The sequence below is a fragment of the Nelumbo lutea genome, chromosome 5 (assembly GCF_056320005.1).
Source record: "Nelumbo lutea isolate HS-2025 chromosome 5, American lotus-T2T, whole genome shotgun sequence".
Taxonomy (NCBI): Eukaryota; Viridiplantae; Streptophyta; class Magnoliopsida; order Proteales; family Nelumbonaceae; genus Nelumbo; species Nelumbo lutea.
In genome coordinates, this window is record NC_142688.1 from 29,763,294 (window position 1) to 29,783,882 (window position 20,589).

At 34.3% G+C, this 20,589-nt stretch overlaps 1 protein-coding gene and 1 long non-coding RNA gene across 8 annotated transcripts; one reads left to right on the forward strand and one right to left on the reverse strand.

Moving 5' to 3' along the window:
* Window positions 1-9,895: 9,895 nt before the first annotated feature.
* Window positions 9,896-18,668, reverse strand: LOC148851361 (sulfate transporter 1.3-like). 7 transcript variants are annotated; one of them, XM_088945607.1, is made up of 16 exons: window positions 18,530-18,668; window positions 18,307-18,446; window positions 18,056-18,146; window positions 15,910-16,271; window positions 15,781-15,829; window positions 15,458-15,665; window positions 15,121-15,295; window positions 14,966-15,031; window positions 14,762-14,875; window positions 14,565-14,681; window positions 14,351-14,477; window positions 13,168-13,454; window positions 12,892-13,082; window positions 11,683-11,768; window positions 11,519-11,595; window positions 9,896-10,459 (listed from the first exon to the last, which is right to left on the reverse strand). In XM_088945607.1, exons 4-16 carry the CDS (start codon window positions 16,240-16,242, stop codon window positions 10,313-10,315), a joined length of 1,977 nt encoding a protein of 658 aa, XP_088801733.1. In that variant the 5' UTR covers window positions 16,243-16,271; window positions 18,056-18,146; window positions 18,307-18,446; window positions 18,530-18,668; the 3' UTR covers window positions 9,896-10,312. The 7 variants fall into 7 exon arrangements, with proteins under 7 accessions (XP_088801733.1, XP_088801736.1, XP_088801735.1 ...); XM_088945610.1 differs by having other exon boundaries at window positions 18,056-18,149; XM_088945609.1 differs by having other exon boundaries at window positions 18,304-18,446.
* On the forward strand, window positions 10,138-15,108 carry LOC148851362 (uncharacterized). The gene is made up of 2 exons (XR_016099396.1): window positions 10,138-10,490; window positions 14,808-15,108. It is a non-coding gene; the product is annotated as an uncharacterized LOC148851362 (long non-coding RNA).
* Window positions 18,669-20,589: the final 1,921 nt, after the last annotated feature.

The following is a 20,589-nucleotide window of genomic DNA, read 5'->3' on the forward strand; positions in this document are numbered from 1 at the left end:
ATAATAATGTGGTAATGGTAGTTAAGAACCAGCAGAAACAATCAAACAAACATGGTGTTATCTCCAATTAAAGTAAAAGAGAGAGATGTGGTGGTGCAAACGGACAAAACTAGTTGTTCTAGTTCAACATCAGTGAGCATCAATTTTGTTTTGGCTAATCCCAATTCCCAAGTATGAGAAGTGCAAATGTTTTAAAAGGAAAAGGGCTAAAAGAAATTGGACCAACCCAACCTCCCCTGGACCAAGTATGTGTATCACCCAATTACAAATGCTGCAAGCCCGAAACCCGGGCGGACCATTTGTGATCATTAATTGGACATTGGTTTCTCTATTACCAGGAGGACAGTATTGGGTTTTTGTTGATTACTTCAAATAAAAGTACAAAACAAAGTAGAGACTTGAGGCCTATAAGCAGAGAAAAGTGATTCGGGCATATCCACAGTCCACATAAAGAAGATATAAAGGAAAAAGATAAAGTAGTCTCGTATAGGATTACAATTGATGTGTCTACTGTGGGATTTGCCCACAATTGTTGTCCTACTTTTCTATTTAATATTAAAAGGATGCATGCATAATTGCATATAGTCTGAATATATAAGCCTTGAATGGTAGTTATGCACTATGCATGTAGCCTGTTTCTTGCTGGTTGTTCATGCATGAGTGCAGGACGGCAGAATTCAAGGAAAAAAAGATACTGAACCACTTATATTATTTATTTCATTTTTCTTACGTATTACTAGTTTAATTTCGCATTATTATATATATCGCAAACATCGACACCGGATCTGTTCCTCACATGCATATCTTACCATACATTGAGAATATCTTCCATACTTATCAATTATTATTCAGCGAGATGTTCTCAATACATCGTGGATATGCATGTGAGGCGCCCATTTGTGAGGAGCAGATCCCGTAAATGTTGAATGAATGCATGTGGCCTTTCTCTTGGGCACATTAATTCTTAAAGAATCAATTACCAGTCAGGTCAGTCACCAGCTGCACTTAATATACAAAAAACAAAGATTAAACCTTAGCTTTGGACTGAATGCCCACTTACTTCTCGATCCCTTTAACCCAACACCAAAGCAAGCGTCCTTCCGATTTTCCGAGCATCCCGGCCGGCCACTGATGGACACGTCGGACCGCCCGTCGTACAGGTCTTGGGCTCAATCATGACCAGACTATGATCTCACAATATATACTATGGCCTGATGGTCTCCTCTCTTCTGGATTCTCTTCACTGTACCATTTATTTCTTCTTCTTCTTCTTCTTCAGATGCACGACCAACGAACAAACTTCTACTAAATCATCTGGCCAATAAGTGTTTATTTTAGCTGAATCAATATCGATCGTATTCAGGACTTGCTCAGGGTTATATGTTTTTTTTTTTTTTTTTTTTTTTTTTTCTGAAGGTATTACAGAGACTCCAGGTATATGAAGATGGCATCGCTAAGATATTGTCTAGGCCAATCATGCTCGCCAAGGTGGAGTGAAGCTTGTCGATCACCATCAGTTGCCTAGCATAAGCATAAGCTGTGGAGAACAACACAATTAGTTTATATACATATATGCATGATAAGGTAAATTCTACTTCTATCTATATTTTTAAGTGATTTCTGCCTGGTGAAATATACGTTATTATATCCTCCTTGATTTGGTCTGTAGTAGCTAGCTCACTGGTTCAGGTATTTTTGACTCGTCTCGGCCTCTTCGAGTCATCGGATCATGAATCATTTCATAGTTCTATTGGTTCAGTTGTGTTTGCACTTTGCTTTGCAGTACAATTTTCATTTGAACTTGTGTAAATGCATGGGATTGCAAAGAAGGCCATCGAGTGGAAATTCTAGTTTAGTTTGCTTCATATTTGACTTCTCTTATTTGTAAGTGAGAAGTGAAATAGGAAGTAAATTATTAATGAAGCGACTAGTGAAAGACAATTGAAGTGGGAGGATTATCTGTTCTGTTTAGGAGTGAGGTGAGGTACTAGGCATGATGATTGTGGTCCCCACTTTAAAAAATTGAGGTAGGAGGAAGGGGCAGCAAATTTTGTAACAGTTCAATACCCCAAAAAAAAGGTGCAACAGTTTTTTGGATGCAAAATTTGCACTGCCACTAGACCAAAAAACACAAATTTTGTATCAAATAACAATATAAATCATGGTTGGAAAGAAAGAAATCAAAACCGAACTGCATGTTCAATTTCATAATTGCAAATCATGGTTTTCAAAACTGGACCGGAAAAACTGGAAATCGGTCACCTGACCGATTATATTTTTCCCCAAAACTGCTTTTTTTCCCTAAAACCGTTGATTTTTGTCAGCAAACCATTAAACCGGCCAATTAACCATTCGAATGGTTTTGACTATTTTTCAATTTTTTTTAAATTTTAAATTATTTATCTATTTTGTCAGAATAGACTGATCATTCGAGTTGAACAGCCGGACCATTCGACTTGGTAACCAGACCCCTGACCGGTTCAGTTTTAAAAACCATGTTGCAAATTATTAGTTTCTTGGATGGCCTGTACTAGAAGTATCTCCAAAAAAACAAAAAAAGTTTGGGAAGTGCAGAAGTGGACAACTAAGACGAAACTCCCAATCTAGTGGACGGTTCAGATTAGCCATAGGATAGGTAGCTTATCCACAGACCTTTCGTGATTGATCCAATTAGGACTTTTTTTATTAATTTATTAATTAGAATGCAAAATGAAAAAAAAAATATCTATTATTAAATTTCTAGATATTCATTACATCAATTCTTTTCCACTTTAAATTAAATTAGCAGGGACCATGCAATGCACGAGAAAATCTAAAAGATTTAACAATTTTACTTTTCATTTAATGTTGATTTATAAAAAATAATCGTTGTTAATTGAATATAAATAAATATTTTTTAATATATTTAGTTTTATTAATAATTTGTAGTAATAAATAAAAATAATTATAAAAACTAATATTTTTATTAATTTCACTAATAATTAACAATTATATAAGAATGACAACATGGTGGGTTCAGGGCAAGGTACCCCATCCCTTTCCCTGCTCCATAGTCAAGACACTCTACCCCATCCCCGCCCTGTTCCTAGTGTCGCATAGGTTCATGGCAAAGTAATCACTCCTCAATGTCGAGTGAGTTCAGGGGCAAGGCACCCCACTCCTCATCAAAGACAGAGAATCCTCGAATTCCCCTGCCCTGTTCCTAGTGTCGCGCAGGTTCATGGCAAGGTAATCACTCCTCAATGTCGAGTGAGTTCAGGGGCAAGGCACCCCACTCCTCATGAAAGACAGAGAATCCTTGAATTCCCCTACCCTGTCCCCAGTATTGGGTGGGTTCAAGTAGATGTGTAAATTGGGTCGTGTTGGGTCGACACGACACGACCCGCATGTGGCCTGCACAAAGTGCAAGTCATGCCATGCTGGCCCATGAGGCATCCCGGGCCATGCCTCCCTCTAAGATAATTTGGGGGTCGGTTCGGCACGATCCACGGCTCAAGCCTACACGGTCCCGTGTCGTGCCATGGATCAGGTTGGTCCATGGGCCAGGCCTATGCCGTATACGATGCCAAGCTCAAGGCAAGGCACCCACTTCCCATCCAAGGTTTTTAAAATTGGACCGGATAGGGAACCGTTCTAGGGTCGAACAGTCTGACTGTTCAGTTCGAATGGATAACCCGCTCTGACAAAAAAAATTAGAAAAACAAAAAAAAGGTAAAAAATTGTTGTTCGGGTTGACGGTTAGACCGCTTAGGTTAGCGATTTGCTAACCAAATAAACAGTTTTTAGACAAAAAGTGGTTTTGAGCTGAAACAGTGTCCAGTTCCCAATTTTTCCAATCTAACCATCTGGCTTGATTCAATTTTGAAAACATTGTCCCCGTCAACCCAATATTCAATTTGATGATAAAAATGATCATAACATGGTAAATTTCTAAAAGTACACTAAATTGTCTTTAATATTCAAAAATGTAATTTTATGAAAATTTTAGAAAATATATTGTACTTGTGTAATTTTGAAAAAATATTCAAATTTATTTCAATAATTATTTAATGCATTTTAAATAAACTTTCAAATACTTCATATCTTTTAAATTCAAAAATGTTATTTTTACAAAAATCTAGTTTTATGAAATTTTTTGAAAATTTTATTACATTTGTCTAACTATGGGGATTTATCAAAATTTTTTAAAACTGTTATTAAATATATTTTTTTATTTGGTAGTTTCTAACAAAATTACACTAATTTATCTTTTATTTTTCAATATTAATTAATTAATAATTTCATTTTCTAACACTATAATATTTTGTTTCCCCATTTGCATTTGGTTATTAATTATAATAATAACAATAACTAAAATTTTATACTTTTGGATCATTTTTAAATATAATTCTCAATTTCATAGAAATTAGTTCAAGAGTTTTCAATTTCTATAAAATGTTATTAATGAGTTAATTAATAACAATATTTATTAATTTTTGTAATTTATTAACCGTACTAATAAGAATATTTAATTTTTGGTAATTTACCAACCATATTTATTAACTTTTGGTAATAACACTATTTAATGCTCATTGAATATGGGTGGGATTAAATGTTAACTGTATTTAACTATTTATTAATTAATATAAATATTTGAAATGAGGCCGAGTGGATATAGATTGGGGGGATGCAATTTAGGAATTGATTAGGGAGTGTGGCAACATAATACTTTCCTATTGGTTTAAATGAGATACCTTAAGAGAAAGATTATAGGAATATTTTTAGGTAGTTGGGTGACATGGCTTAATGGGAGTGGTGGGAAGGGGAGAGGAGAGAAAGTCAAAGACAATGCAGGGTGGGGATAATGGAGCAAGGAGAGGCATGGTGACGGGACCCATGCTTTGTTAAGCGAAAGTTAAACAATAGAGATATATAAGAGTTTAAAATTGTTTTATATTTTATCTTTTTAATAAACAATCCGATCAAATTCAACTCGAGTTGGTTGGCTTTCTAGTATTTCAGATTGGCTTTGGTTTAATAAATATATATTAATATTTTTATATTTTAAACTTAATTTTTTAATACGAAAAAGTAGGAAAATTCTCATATTTGTTAGTCTAAAATATTTTATATCATATATTTAATTTTTGTAACTTTTTTAATAATATCATTGTAATTTATGAAATTTAAAGTTAATTTTTAAGTTTAAATCTTTTGAACAAACAAACTAAACCAAAAATATACCCAAATCGATACAACCCGAGTTGGTGGGTTTTTGCTAATAGTCATTCGGTTTAGAGTGACAAACTATGGACTTGACCTAATCGATTTGGTTGGCGAAACAACTTGTAATTGAACAGAACCAATCTTTGAACACTCCTAATTTCAACTAAATTTATATTCTAATCTCTAATAAATAACAATAGTTTAATCTCCAATAATTATTGAAAATTTATAGCAAACATACACAATCATTGAAAATAAGTTTATAATGAAAATATAATAGATATATAATAAAAATATAATAATTTCAAAAATATAATAACTACTGAAAATATACTAAATTAGTCAATAAATAGTGTAATCTTAAATAATAGTTTAATCTCTAATAAGTATTAATCTATAAATTATAAAAAATATATAATTTCTAAAACAATTATAACAAAAATGCAATAAATACGATAAATTAAATTTCAAAAGTTAAAAAAATAGTTGTTTAATCTCCAATAATTATTGATAATTTTCTATTAAATAACAAAAATAAAAATACATTTATAAATAATTATTGACAGCATATTTATAAAAAACAATATATAATTACTGAAAATAAAATAAATATTAATTATAGTATATATAAATATATAATAAATATACACCATTATTGTAAAATTATTACTAATAAATATAATTTTTTGATAGTTATTTTCTATAATTATTAATTGTTATAAGTGAAATTAATTATTTACAATATCGCTTAGTTATTGAAATAATATTTCTATTTAAATTCTTAAAATATTAATTATTTATTGAATTTAATAATCCATAAAATTATAATTGTACTACTATTACATAATTCATTATTACTTTTTTAAAATATTAAATTATTATTAATATGGATATTATGAATTCTATTATAATTATTTTTCTACTTTTAAGATCTTTTTTTTTTTAAGTTGATTGCATAATTTCGTTATTTTAACTATTTAAAAAATTGTCATGTTAAATATTGTGTTATTTAAATGTTTAAATAATATGTAAAATATTTAAAAATTTTCATTATTTGAATTTTATTTATTTTAATGTTATTACGTAATATTAAATACTTTGTTATATTATTTAGCTATTTTAATCTGTTTTATTTAAGATTTTTAGTTGTTGAAATATTAAAATAATGTTTTATTTTTTAATGTTAATTTTTTACTATTTGAATAACATTTAAATTGAATAATTCGTAAAATTATAATTTATTTTGTTACTACATAATTTCATGATGAATTTTGTAAAAATATTGAATTATTAATAATATGAATATTATTAAATCTATTAATTTTTTCTGTTTTGAATAAATATTTTAAATTTAGCATATAATTTTATTATAACATTTAAATAGTTCTGAATTTTTTTAATTGATACTTTCTTTTGATGGATATAGATAAAAGGTGGGGAGAGGATAAATAGGAATTAGAGATAGTTTAGGAGAGAATCTCTCTACTAAATTAGAGATAATTTAAGAGATAAATAGGAGTTAGAGATAATTTAGGAGATAAACAGGAATTAGAGACAATTTAGGAGGAAGTGGGGGAAAGTGGTGCCACTTAGCTAAACATTAGAAAAGCAAATCCCTCATTTCTTTATCGTTGTTAGAAATAGTTAAGCATATGTGATTTCCTTTTTGGTTTAATAGGTAATTATGTGGAATTAAAAAATAAAAAATTCAAAAAAATAGAAAATTAGGAAGGGCGGTTTGAATATCTATCTATAGATAGATAGATAGATAGATATAGATATAGATATAGATAGATAGATAGATAGTGCACATTTAATCTAAGCCATGACTCCCTCCTTCCTAATTTCCTATTTTTTATTTTTTATTTTTTTAAAAGATATTAGTCTTAAAATTAATCATTATTAATTTAAAATCCTCTAATCCACTAAATAAAAATTTAGTAAAAGTGAAAAAAATTTAATAGAAAAAGTAAAAACTAAAAAATCCACAATTCTACATCTTGGGGTGCAACTTGGGTGAGTTGGGTTGGGTTGAGGGTCAACCCAAGCCTAACCCTAAGTTTTAAACCTTGAGCTTAGGCTTGGTCCAGCTCAAGGTTAAGCTTGAGTGTACCAATCCAAGCCTAACTTGTGATTAACCCGAATCTTAGGTTGGGCTTGTGCTTGGGCATGTGTAGCCCAGCTTTTAGGTAGAATAGATTGATGACATGCAAATATATATATATATGTGTGTGTGTGTATCATAAAAATGTTGGGTGGGCTCAGATTGGGTCAGGTTGGGCCTGAATTCCACTTAATCCCTCTCTCTCTCTCTCTCTCTCTCATGTCACCAATCGGCTCAACCCCGCCTAAACTTTCTCCTAAACAATCTCTCCCATCCAAAATTCCTCCTAAAACACCTCTTAATCTATATTATAAACCATCTAAAAACCAAAAGCGTGGGTAAATTAATTAATTAACTTAATTTTGGTAGTTAAATTAATTTGTGATTTTATATATTTTCAATAATTATTGATAGTATTGAATATTATTTAGAAAATATCAACACCTAAACTATATTTTTTCATAATTTTGGTAAATTGAAAAATTCAATTACTAAAAATTACTGATATTGTCAATTTAATTTCAAATTTTATGAAAATTAATTATTGAAATCAATTGTTACTAAAAAATTAATAATTAATTAAAAAATAAATAAATACAAGTTTAATAATTAAAAATTAACAGTAATTTTTATCAATAAGTAATTATTGATATTTTCAGTAATTTTGGTCAATTTATTAATATTTAATGATATTATTGAACAATAGTTAATAATATTATATATTTAATATAATATATATATATACACACACACACACATATATATATAATCGGGGTTGGGGTGGGGTATGAACTTTACTCTCCATCCCCAATCAGGTATTCCTATTAATTCTATCCTCACCCTATCCCTGCTAAGGTGATCTCTAACCCATCCTTGTCTGATTGGGGAGGCCAGGTACTTGGCAGGGATGGAGAAAATTGCCATCCCTACTCCCGGGTTGTGTAGTTCCATAAAACAATAAGTTTTAAGTCCAATCTTGACATCGCACAGGGGCTGCTAGTATACATACATATATATATATATATATATATATATATATTTTGCGAAACAATAAAAATTAGCTTGTCCAGAAATCAAGTGATTCATGGAGTCACGGAATCAAGAGATGCCATGTGTAGTACTCTTTTAATTAATCATCAGCTCAACAGAAAGAAGTATTTTCTGCTTCCGGGCCGGGAAGAGAAAAACATTGTAAACGTTTCCACACACCACCTTAATTTCTGGGAAGAAATGTTTTCTGAAAAATATTTGTTTTCTTTTTGTTTTCCTTTGTCATATAATTCTAGAGTTACTTCCTAATATTAGGAAGAATGAATTTTCCTTTTTTAAGTGGGGAGAAAGAACCCTTGGGCTTTGAGACGTTTCCCCTCAAGTCACAGCCACCACTGCCATAAGGTAGCAAACTGGGTCATTACCATTAGAGTTCAGATGAAGCTGTTTAATGTCTTTAACTGGAATATTTAACCCTAGTTACGGTAGAGGTAGAGGATCTGTCATGGGTATCCATGATCATCCCTGCTCCATAATGGATGATGGATCCACAATGGGTCACATCCACAATTTGTTGTTGCTTGATCCCTGAATGAATCAGCCCGGGGCCGGCGGAAGACCACCTGATTCTGAGGCGTCTAGTTTAGCTACTTGGTGGTAATTAAGGCCATATTTGGGAGTACTTAAAAAAAAGTGCTTATTTGGGTTATTAAGTATTTATTGATATTTGAGAAATGAACCTGAAATAAGTTATTATTTTAAAAATAAGAGCTTTTTTTTTTTATTTCAAATTTCCAGTTTTTTTTTTTAAATGCTCATACAGTGAGCATTATTTTCAAAATTTTTCACCCATAATTGCCCCCGATAAATTTATAAAATCACTTTTACAAAAATATTTTTATAAAAGTAATTTTGTAAAAAGTACTTTTATGAAAATAAAATATTTTTACGGAAGTACTTTTATGAAAGCACTAAGTGCTTATTAGAAAAAAAGACCATCAAATATTCAATATAAAATAAGTGTTTATTTTAAAAAATTAACACTTGAAAAAACTGGATGCCAAATGCAAATAAGTGTTTATTTGAATAAACACTCCCAAACTTGGCCTACATGGAAGCGGGATCTGCTCCTCACAAATGGATGCCTCACAAGCACATCTACCATGTATTGAAAACATCTCCCATGAATAATAACTAATAAGTGCAGGAAATGATCCCAATGCATGGTAAGATGTGCATGTAAGGCGCCAAGTGTGAGGAGCAGATTCGCTCGCCTACATGGCCTAAGATACACCGACTAATCTAGGAAACAGGATCTGCTCCTCACACTTGGGCGCCTCACACGCACATTCACCGTGCATTGAGAACATCTCCCGTGAGTAATAACTTTAAAAGTACGGGAGATGTTCCCAATACATGCAATACATGGTAGTGGTAGGATATGCGTGTGAGGCGCATATCCGGTCTCCTCATCTAGTGGTATGGCGTCATTGTTTTCTTGCTTTAGTTGACCTAGCGTTTCACGTATGGTCTTAATCAAGTCTGTATTGCCATCGTTTGAGTGTGTGACGTGGCCACAACTAAAAGATAAAACCCTTGTCTACCTAATTTAATTTCCATTTCTATTATCAGGAAATTATACAACTCCTTCAGGCTCAATTATTGGTCCATACAAAGAAAAGCACTCACAAACACAAAAGACAACGCCACCCCCCTCCCCACTCAAATTTCTCTCTACTTTTTTCTTCACAGTCCCATCCACCACTTGGCTCAACCATTCCATTTTTAGGGCGGCCTCATGAGTCATGATATAGGAGGGCACTCTTTGGTCCTTCATTCTCCTTCACTGAGTGTCCATGTTTTCTCTTCTTCCAACTTCACTGAAAACAACTGCTACTACACTATTTGCCTGTTTTGTATTGCTTCGTTTTATTGAGCCATGCCAAAGACCATCTCTTCCTAGATCTTAACACTTTCCAATGGAGGAAGTTGGATTTTGTGTTAAACTTCTCATCAAGCTTCATCTACCATCATTTTTGGAGCACAAGCTAGAATTGCATCTGCCACGGTGAGGAAAATCTTGTCCTCACCAACCAAGTTCGCGAAGTTGGATGCATGAAGCTTGTCGATCACCACTTGCCCAGGATTTGCTAGAACAAGCTGTAAATAATAGCATAAGAGTTATAATAAGGTACTCCCAATATTTTTACAGTTTCAATGTGAGAAGTTATATTCTAAGACCGTTTCAATCTTTGTCTATGCCTTTGTTTTGGTAATTTATGCCAAAAGAGTTTGATGAGTGGTATAATATGGAGAAACCTTAGAAGTTCCTGGTGTTATAAAATTTATGGCTGTACTTGTACCCAAGCTATCCTAATCCATTTCCAAATCTGACTGAACATCCACTAGAACTTCATATACAAAAATCTTCTAGGCCAAATATAAGCTTCAACCATATAGATTTTAGCTATTCATAAGTAGATGATTTTACTTCAGTTTTTTTTTTTTCTTAATGGGCAGATATATCTTTTTTTGTAGCTATTATTCTTGTGGTTGTGTTCCCCAATACTGATCCACTTCATAGAAATTAATGAAGCAGTCCAGTTGTGTCAGACCTTTAAAGATATATTATGTTGACTATGATGATTATTTGTTGGACAGTTTGGATTAGTAAGAATAGAAATTCCTTGAATGACAGGCCTTTGGTACTAATGCCATGGTGTCGCCACAATACTGTTCTTATGCAATGAAAATTATATATTGCTTGTTTTGAATTATCTTATTATATTCTCAGAGGGAAAATATTTTCTGGAGAGGGAAGCTTCTCTAGAATATTTATGCTGCCTGTTTCCCTCACTGAGATAAGAAGAACAAGTTTATGGACATGGTTAACCCATGGGAAAGACCACACAACAAAACAAGGTTAGACATGGATCCTGCAATACTGGAAGTATTCAAGAATTGCATAAACTCACTTACTAGCATTTCTCCTGGGATAATTCTATAAAACTCATTTAGAAAATTTGTTTCCTATAGTGGGAAAAGAATAATTTAAGTTCTTGATAAAGCAGAGTTTAAGTATTAGGAGGTCAAGTCTAAAAAGTGTTTTCCCATCTTAACCTCCCCCCCAAACAACATGAAAATAAAATAAACCAAAACATTTCTACCAAAACTATGAACCTGTCCTATTATCCATAAAATAGGATGGTTATAAATTACCTGAACATCCCTCTTCTGGAGACTCCTGTGTAACTCTTCCAAGGCATGGATGCCACTGGTGTCAATGTCAATAACGGCTGTAGCAAGCACAAAATAAATCATAAAGATGAGTTCAATAATAGTAAATATAAGAAAGGCATCAAGGTTAGATTTTGATTACTCACGTGACATGTCAACAATCAAGAACTGGATTCTAGCTATGTCCTTTATTTTCAGTTGTTCTTCCTCATCAGTTAACCATCTTAAGATCCTGCAAAAAGGTGGGTTTATATATTGGGATCACTATTATATCTGTAGTGGCTGTAGGAAATTGGAATAGTCCAAAAGGATTTCTAATACCAAAACTCATATTCTCAGTATGGGAGGACTTGTGTTATCTATTGAACTTAAAGAATTATAAATAAGTGCTTCAGGATGTCTACATATCTGATCTTCCTGTGCTATAAATTTGCCATACATGGGCACCATATCATAATATCTATCAATCAAACCTAGGAGATCCTCGAGAATAGGGATGAGGAAAAAAGTTAATATTCATCCAAATGATTCTAATAATCAGATATTTTTGTCATTTTGGATGGACAAAACCAAGAATGGTACACCTATGAAAATTTCCTAGGCACAATCTATAAAACTGGTTATTCTATAGCTATATTCAGACTAGATGTTCACCAAATATATATCCTTTGTAGACCATATGAAGGCAGGCATGCCATCTATCTATCTATATAATTCCCATATCTGTCAGCCATGAGTATTGAACGTTTACCCCTAATAGGATATATATAAGATGCAAATAATAGATGAGAGGATAACGAAATAAAAGTTTGTTCTAACAGGAGTGTCATGTTATGTTCAACACTGCAATGCTTTTGAAAATGAGGGCTCCTGTCTATAAATTTTAACAAATTATCAAGCCCTAGAATGGTGGTAATAAATAACCATTAACAGCATGCAGCATAGAAGTAGTATTAGGCAGTGTTTTGACTTGTTTCCTGTTATTTCATTTTAGTGCATTTACACCACTTAGAGCTAAAGTTGAGCACTTTGTAGAACTCCAACCACTCAACTAAAGAAAAAATGGAATTAGAGAAATATCAGGGAGAGTGCTTTTAGGAAGAGAATTGGAAGCCTCTGATCTTCAGCCACGAGCAACTCCGTTAGGCAGAAGGAGTTTTCATGTGAAAATTTTCTGTATTACTTGGTTAATATTTCCATACTTTCTTCCTTTTCCTGGAATTGTATTTTTGAAGTTTACCAAATCTAAGCTTCAAAAGAAAAGTCTTGAGCAATTTTTACACAATTAATGCATCCTGTCAAGAGAGAAAAGCAAGTGAACAGAGAGTGACAAAAGGCTTAAAGAGCATCTCTACCTCTCCTTAACATAGTTGGAGTTGGAAAAATAGATGGCGGAATCAACTCTCACAATGAGTGTTCCAGGAACCTTTGTTGCATCAGGATATTGTGCAACGTTCCTGTAGACAGTAGTCCCGGGGATCTTTCCAAGTACTGCAGTACGTGGCCTTGTCACTTGTAGGAGGATTTTAGAAAAGGATATAGAGACCTATTATAACAAAGGAAAGCAAATTAAGTGGATGCAAACTGAGAGATGAGATCTAATGTGGGAGATTGTAAATACCAATCCTTACCGCAATTAATAGACCAATCTCAACAGAAACAAAAACCACACCAAAGAAGGCTCCCATGCAAGCAATAAAATCAAATTTATCGATCTTCCATATGAGAAGTGCTGCCTCATAATCGATTAGTCCAATCACAGCAGAAATAATGATAGAAGAAAGGATGGCATTCGGCGTATATTTAAAGAGAGGTGTGATCAGTTCCAAGGTTAGTAATACAACACAGGACATTACAATATTGGAGACTGCAGTTTGACAACCAGCCATGTAATTCACAGCTGAACGTGAGAATGAACCTGCATAAGAAGGGGATCTTGTCAATCCAGATGTATACATGTGTGTGTGGGTGAGAGAGAGAGAGAGGATCCTAAGTTTATGACTTCATCCAACCCGAGCGTACATGCCATCTATACTCTAAACATGCATGTTTTAGCTGCTATATCCAATATGCAGAAATTTAACCTGATCAGATGACTTAGCCATTTATTGGTGAAGTTAGGGAACCATTTCCTTGATTTTTCCTGGCCTTTAAAAAACTCACCATGATGGATGGGTACACAGCCATCTTATTGGACCTTTTCTTTGTAATTATCTAAGGGTGTCAATGGACCGGTTTTGGATTGGACCCCATCCAATCTAAAATCAATTTGGACAGATTGGACAGACCAACAAGACATATTGGATTGGATCAATCTGGTCCGAATTATTTATTAGATTGGATTGGACCTGGTCCGTCTGTAATAAATTTATATTGGATTGAGTTGGATTAAGCCAATATCTGGTCCATTGATACAAGATAAGAATATAGGTGTCAGTGGGCCAGGTTTGGGTTGAAACCAATCTAAATCAAAACGAATTTAAACAGATTGGATGATCCAGACATTGAATTGGGCCGGTCCAAAATGGTCCGAAATATTCATTGGACTGGATTGGACCTGGTTCATTTATAATGGACTCACACTGGACTGGATCGGATTGGACCAAATCCAGTTCAATTGACACCCCTATAATTATCCCCTTGGTCTGAGCCTGTTGTGTATCCGTACCCATGGTGTAGCTGACAGGACTGTAGAGACATGTCCTTGTTCAAGTGAAGATAAACATTCTCATTTCCATTTCCTTGAATAATTTTGTTCTATTATAATTTATAGCATTATTCTTTTTTTTTTTTTACTTCTATATTTTGCCTCACCTGTGGCCACATAACAGGAAGTCATTGAACCAACAATATTCATTGTTCCTAGTGCAACCATTTCTTTGTTTCCATCAATTTGATAGTCCTTCATGGATGCAAATGTTCTTCCTATTGCTATAGCTTCCTAACAAATCCAACACATTTGTTATTAGACACGGGAAAGAATCAATCAATCACCTTTTATTGAATAAGTAGTGCAGAACTGACTTACCGTCAATGCTATCATACCAGCCACAACACCAATCTTGAATCCTTTCAGAACATAATGGCCACTGAAATAGATTTCATGTACTGATGATGGGTTGATGCCCTTCTCTATATGCCGCACCTTCATAAATAAATAGAAGTAATAGTTACAATGACTTATAGTGATTCCATGTTATAAATTCACCAAAAGTTCTCACTTACAATTTGAACACCTTTCTTGTCTGCACGGGTGATATACACAAAAAAGGTGGAGAGGACAACGGAGATCAATGGGGCAATTGCAGGTACCCAAAAAAGTTTCTTGTTCTTCTTTCCCTGTTACCCTCAAATCATGTAAGAATTGGGAACATCATTCAATCCCATAAAATTGAAGTTATACAGTGGTAGGGAGTAAAAAGCTCTTACTATGTACTTGGAAAATAGAAGGAAACTTAAGAATACTGCTCCTATGAGTACAGTCTGCCAGTTCCACTGCAAAATGTAGTAAAGTTAAGAAACTTGGGTTTGAAGCCAGAGGACAACTTGATGGCTCATTATTTTCAGTTTTATATCAAGCTTACCCCGTGGTGTGCTGAACCCACAACTGAGTGCATTACAGAAACAATGTCAGCTTTCTTTGTGAAATTTTGAATCCCAAGAAAACCTTTGAGCTGTTGAAGTGCAATTGTAATGGCAGCCCCACCCATAAACCCAACGATGGCAGCATGGGATAGGAAGTCAATCAGGAATCCCAATCTGAAAACAATGTAAAGAACATTTAATGTTTCACAAACATTTGCAAAAAGAGCAAATAAATCAGGGAAAAGAAAGGTAACAACAGAATTACTTGAAACATAAGATGCAGAGGCAGGTACTTGAAACTTACAAATAAAACATAAAAAAAAAAAAAAAAATTACCTAAGAAACCCAAGGGCAGCTTGTGTGATTCCAGCAAAAAAGGTAGCTGTAAATGCCAGGCGACGGTACTCTTCTGCATGTTTAACAGGATCAATCTCATCCTGGAGCAGAGTTCCTAGCAAGAGAGACACCACTGCCACTGGTCCAATGGCAATGTCTCTTGAACTTCCCATGAAAGCATAAACTAATGGGGGAACAAAGCTGGAGTCTACAATAGCACACAAATAACAGAAGGAAATACCCATAAGGGGATCTGAAAGAAATCATAAATGCATGTAAACAACAAAGAATGGAAGGTATGGATCAGCGTTATAGAAACTTACATAATCCATACTGGGGAGACAGATTTGCTAGCTTTGAATATCCAATATCCTATTTTGCAAGTAAAAGAGTTGTTAGAATAGTCAAGATTTGCAAACAAATCAGAAGTTTATTATCCTTCTTTTATCTACCTGAGGTATACAGAGACTTGCAATAGTGAGCCCTGCAATAATATCTCCTTTAAACTTTGTTAAGCTGTAGTTCCTCCCCCACTCCAAGATGGGGAAAACAGCCTGAAGACCTAGGATAAACCTTCTCGATCCTGGTTGGTCCTTGAAAGGGCGTAAAGGATCATCAGCAAAGAATGTTTCCTTCATAGTTGATGCAAATTCCTTCAGCAGGTTCTGCTGTGGAGACACTCCCACCTTGTGAACATATGGCAAGTTTTCCATGTGATGGCGTGAAGATGACATGCTTCTGATGTCCATCTCCTTTGTTTCGAGTCCTTTGTCAGAATGACCCATTGGAAACTGTAACTATGTATCAAAATTTCCTGCAATGGAGGAAAAATAAGACAAACTTGATCAGAAATGATAAAATGCTAGCTCTGGTGTGATATTAGAAGTGCAAAAGTATATCTTCATCATCATCCATGCCTTGTCCCAACTACATGGGGTTGGCTAAGTGCAAAAATGTATAATTTTGCGTAAAGAATGAAAACCATTTGACATGTTTTCAGTAGCATACTGGTCATGTAGTCAATTAAGTGCATAGCTCAAGATTCAAAAACCAAAGTTACATTTGGAGTTTGATCTGACTGCCCTTTGCTTCTTGGAGAATGTAAGAGTATTTAACACAAAACTGAAAAGAAAAGAGAAAATTTAATGATTCCAGAATGGAGTATAACCACTTAGAAAGAACAAACCGTCGTTTAGTAGATAGATTTTGTTCTCAATGCCACCAACAAGAAGAAATGGAGGGTATTAGAGCTCCGACAGAGAAAGGCTAGATAGCATTAGTTCAGATGTCCAAAGCCTTACTTGACACTGAATGCATCAGGGGGGTGGGGTGCTCTTGATTATATATAGTTATAACAGAAATTCTAGGTCAAACTTCTCAACCTGATAGACAATCTTAACCATGTCTTGGAAGAATAAATCCAGATTCTTCACATGACATATGTGCCTTGGAATTTAAAAGTTATGACTAACCGAGACCAAGGTTATAGAATACTGAATACCAAATTGTTGACGTAAGAAGGTGATCTCCCCTCAAACTCAAATTATTATGGACATAAAAATGTAGTTTAGGTTTTAGGGAGTTGACTTGAACATTTTGATGGCAACTGCTAGAGTCCTACAAGGATAAAGCTACCTTCTTCCTACCTCTCCAATCCCCTTCCCCAACTTCCAGCTCCTTTCTCTCACCTCTTTTCTTCCTAGGTTATTCTTGGAAAGATAATAAAGTAATCAACTAAATTAACATCCTCCAGCAATGACGATGGTGGTTAAGAATTTGGATTTGAAAACTGGAAAAGTGAACTTTAGCCCCTTTCACCGTGAGATGACATCAGAATGGCATCGAAGGAGCAGTGTAGTGATCACATAATATAAAGTGAATGATAATTTGCAAATACCAAAAGAAAAGAAAGCACTCCTTCAATACCACCACCACTACACACAACCAAAAATAAATTAAAAATAGCCAATTATACACTGCTTCTTCAAAAGATAGAACGTGACTACCATTTTTAATTTAAGATTCCTATTCTGAAGAGTGCGTATAGAACCAGTCATGACACACACAAAGGATACGCTCTATAAAGAGTCGACAAGGCAAAAGCAAAAGCAGAAAAGAATAACGATAAAGTAGAATAGTATTCCTACCAAAATAAAATAAAAACCAGAGTGAAATCTCGTCTAGTAAAAACAAAAGTCCTAATTTCTCCAAGAAAGTTAATAAAAAGAATAAAATGGGAAAAAGAGATAAAATATTTCTGGGTACTTCAAATGTTACTTTCCAGAACTCAAACTCCAACTCCACCATTCAATCAAACACATCACAATTCTTGTACTGATGGCTTCCACTATCAAATTAATTATAACCCAGATTTTTTTTTTTTTTATGTAATAACTCCTTTTATTGTTCAAGTTCAAAGCAGAGAAAAATAGATAAGAATATATATCTTTCAGAGACTGGCGAAATATGTTTGATTACCGCTTTCAATCAAGTTACTTAAAACCCACAATTTTTTCAGCTATTCATGAAAAAGGTATAGTTTTTACTTTGCATGTTGGTATATGAATAAAGGCTGCTACTAGAGAGTGTTGGCCGCACCTAGTTCTCCTCTTCTTCTTCCTTGGCGCAAAAGCATTGCATGAAAGCCATCGATAGTGGACCACTCCGTAATATCCTTGAAAACTGTTTCCTACTTAAAAAGGTATATAGAGAAGAAAAAAAAAATTCAAAAGCAGTACTCAGAATCCTTTTACGGACCTAGAAGAGATTCAGACAAAAATAAGGAAACAAGGAACAAGAAACCATAAAATTAATTAAGAAAAGAATAACCCAGAAGAGCGCATTACCACCTCAACTTTTTCGTTTGCCCACACTCGACGGTCCTCGTCTTTCCGAAATAATGATCATCATAAAGAAAATTTTCAAATCCTAGTAAAGGAGATCATGAACAGGGAAAAAACTCCTAAAAATCCGTCCAGATGCAACGAACCTGAAATGGTCGATTTTTTCTTCCTGTTTGATTAACAGAGATTTCGAAAACGAATGGAGGGAGGTAAAGAAAATCAGCATTACCATGATAACTACCATCTGTTCCGACCACCCTTTTGGGATTGCAAAAACATATAAAATTCAATCCCACCAAACCTGCAAAATTCCAATTCCACAAGCTGGCTTCATCATGGATTCCTAAAATTCCAACGGAGTGGATTTTTCGTTGGGCATGTTTTTCACTTTTTTGTCTGAGAAAGAAGTTTATTTACGGAATTGCCACCTAAACTTGTCTACTGTCAAGAAGTACAGCAAAGTCAAACCGAAAAAGACGACTTTGTAGATTTTTCTATGGTTTTCCCCTTTTCTCCTGTTGTCGTTAGATAGTGGACCCACGTGGTACGTGTCTCGATAAACTTTTAACCGGGCTGTAATAACGGCCAGGTTCGTCGTGGGTTTCAATCGGGTTGCTTTTTTATCATGGGGCAAGAAGGGACCGGTCTGGGCCGGCTTTAGCATCTATGATAAGAGTTATAGCCTGAGCACTGCTGAGTTGGAAATACTTCGTGAAGGGTTGAAACTTTTAACTGGGCCGTGATTACCGCCAGGTTCGTTGTGGGTTTTAGACTTTCAGTCGGGTTTCTTTTTACCGTTGTGGGCAGAGCAAGAGCTGCAACGGATCGAATCGGATCGGATGTCAAAGATCCAAATTTCAAATTCGAATCAGATCTTATGTTGAATTTAAATCGAACTTCGGATCGTGATTGATATTGAGCATTTGAATGGTATAAATTAAAAATGATAAAAATATTATATGGTATTAATAAATTAATAATGACTTTGATCTTATATTTTATAATTTATTAAACTATTCTTATGGTTTAGTTAATTGACTAATTCTATCCTTAATGTTTACATATTGTCTTAAAAGTATTTATATTCTTTCTGACAATTGTCTAAAACCTTCATTATCGTTAACTTTCTGTCATATTCAGTTCACATGTGATAACACATGATTGCTAATTTTTTTAATTCCTAAACTACCCTTCTCTTTTCCATTCCTCTCTCTCTCTCCTCTCATTGTCCCCACCGTAGGGCCTTAATGGATTCCAAGAAAACAACTGCAAATCGAAATTGCATCGTTCTCAAACCACTGTAGGGCCTCTATTAATGGACTCTAAGCAATCAACTGCAAATTGAAGTTGCATTGTTCTTAGACTATCGTAGGGCCTCAAATAGGTCACTAAAGAGTTCCACCCATAAATACCCACCAACTCATAAAACACACTGAGAGAGAGAGAGAGAGAGAGAGAGAGAGAGAGAGAGAGAGAGAGAGAGAGAGAGAGAGAGAGAGAGAGAGAGAGAGAGAGAGAGAGAGAGAGAGAGAGAGAGAGAGAGAGAGAGATGGCGTTGCAGTCCTTTGTCAATGGATTCCAAAAAATCAATTGCAAATTGAAATTGCATTGTTCTCAAACCACCATAAGTTCTCTACTAATGGCTATGAATTAGGGAGGTCACCGAAGAGTTCCACCCATAAATACCCCAAAACCCAAAAAACACACCAGCGAGAGAGAGAGAGAGAGAGGGCTGTGAATTAGGGAGAAATACCTAAAAACCCAGATGATGAACTATCTTGTCATGAAAACCAAATCAGGGAGGTAGCCGTGCTAGAAATACCTAGATACCCAGATATGGTTGTGAATTAGCAATGCTAAATCAGGGAGGTTGCCGATCACCGAGTGAGGATAGGGGAAGCCCAAAATAATTAGATTTTTTTTCTTGTGATGGAAAGGGGTCCTGATGTAGTAGGCACGTTAGGTAAGCACAATAAGTGAGCACGTAATGGCTGTGTGACACATGTCCTAGCTAATGCGCCTTTCATCCAAATGTTTTTGCTTCATTAGATAGAAAATATCTATTATTTATTATCTTTGTCAAAATAATTAAAAATAAAAAAAATAAAAAAGAAAAACGTAAATGAGTCCCAACTCCCAACACGTTTAAGTTTTCCTTTTTCATTATTTTGACAAAGATAATAAAATAATGGATAATTTCTGTCTAACGGAGAAAAAACATTTGGATGAAATGCGCATTAGCTGGGGCATGTGTCACACAGCTATTACGTGCTCACTTGTTGTGCTTAC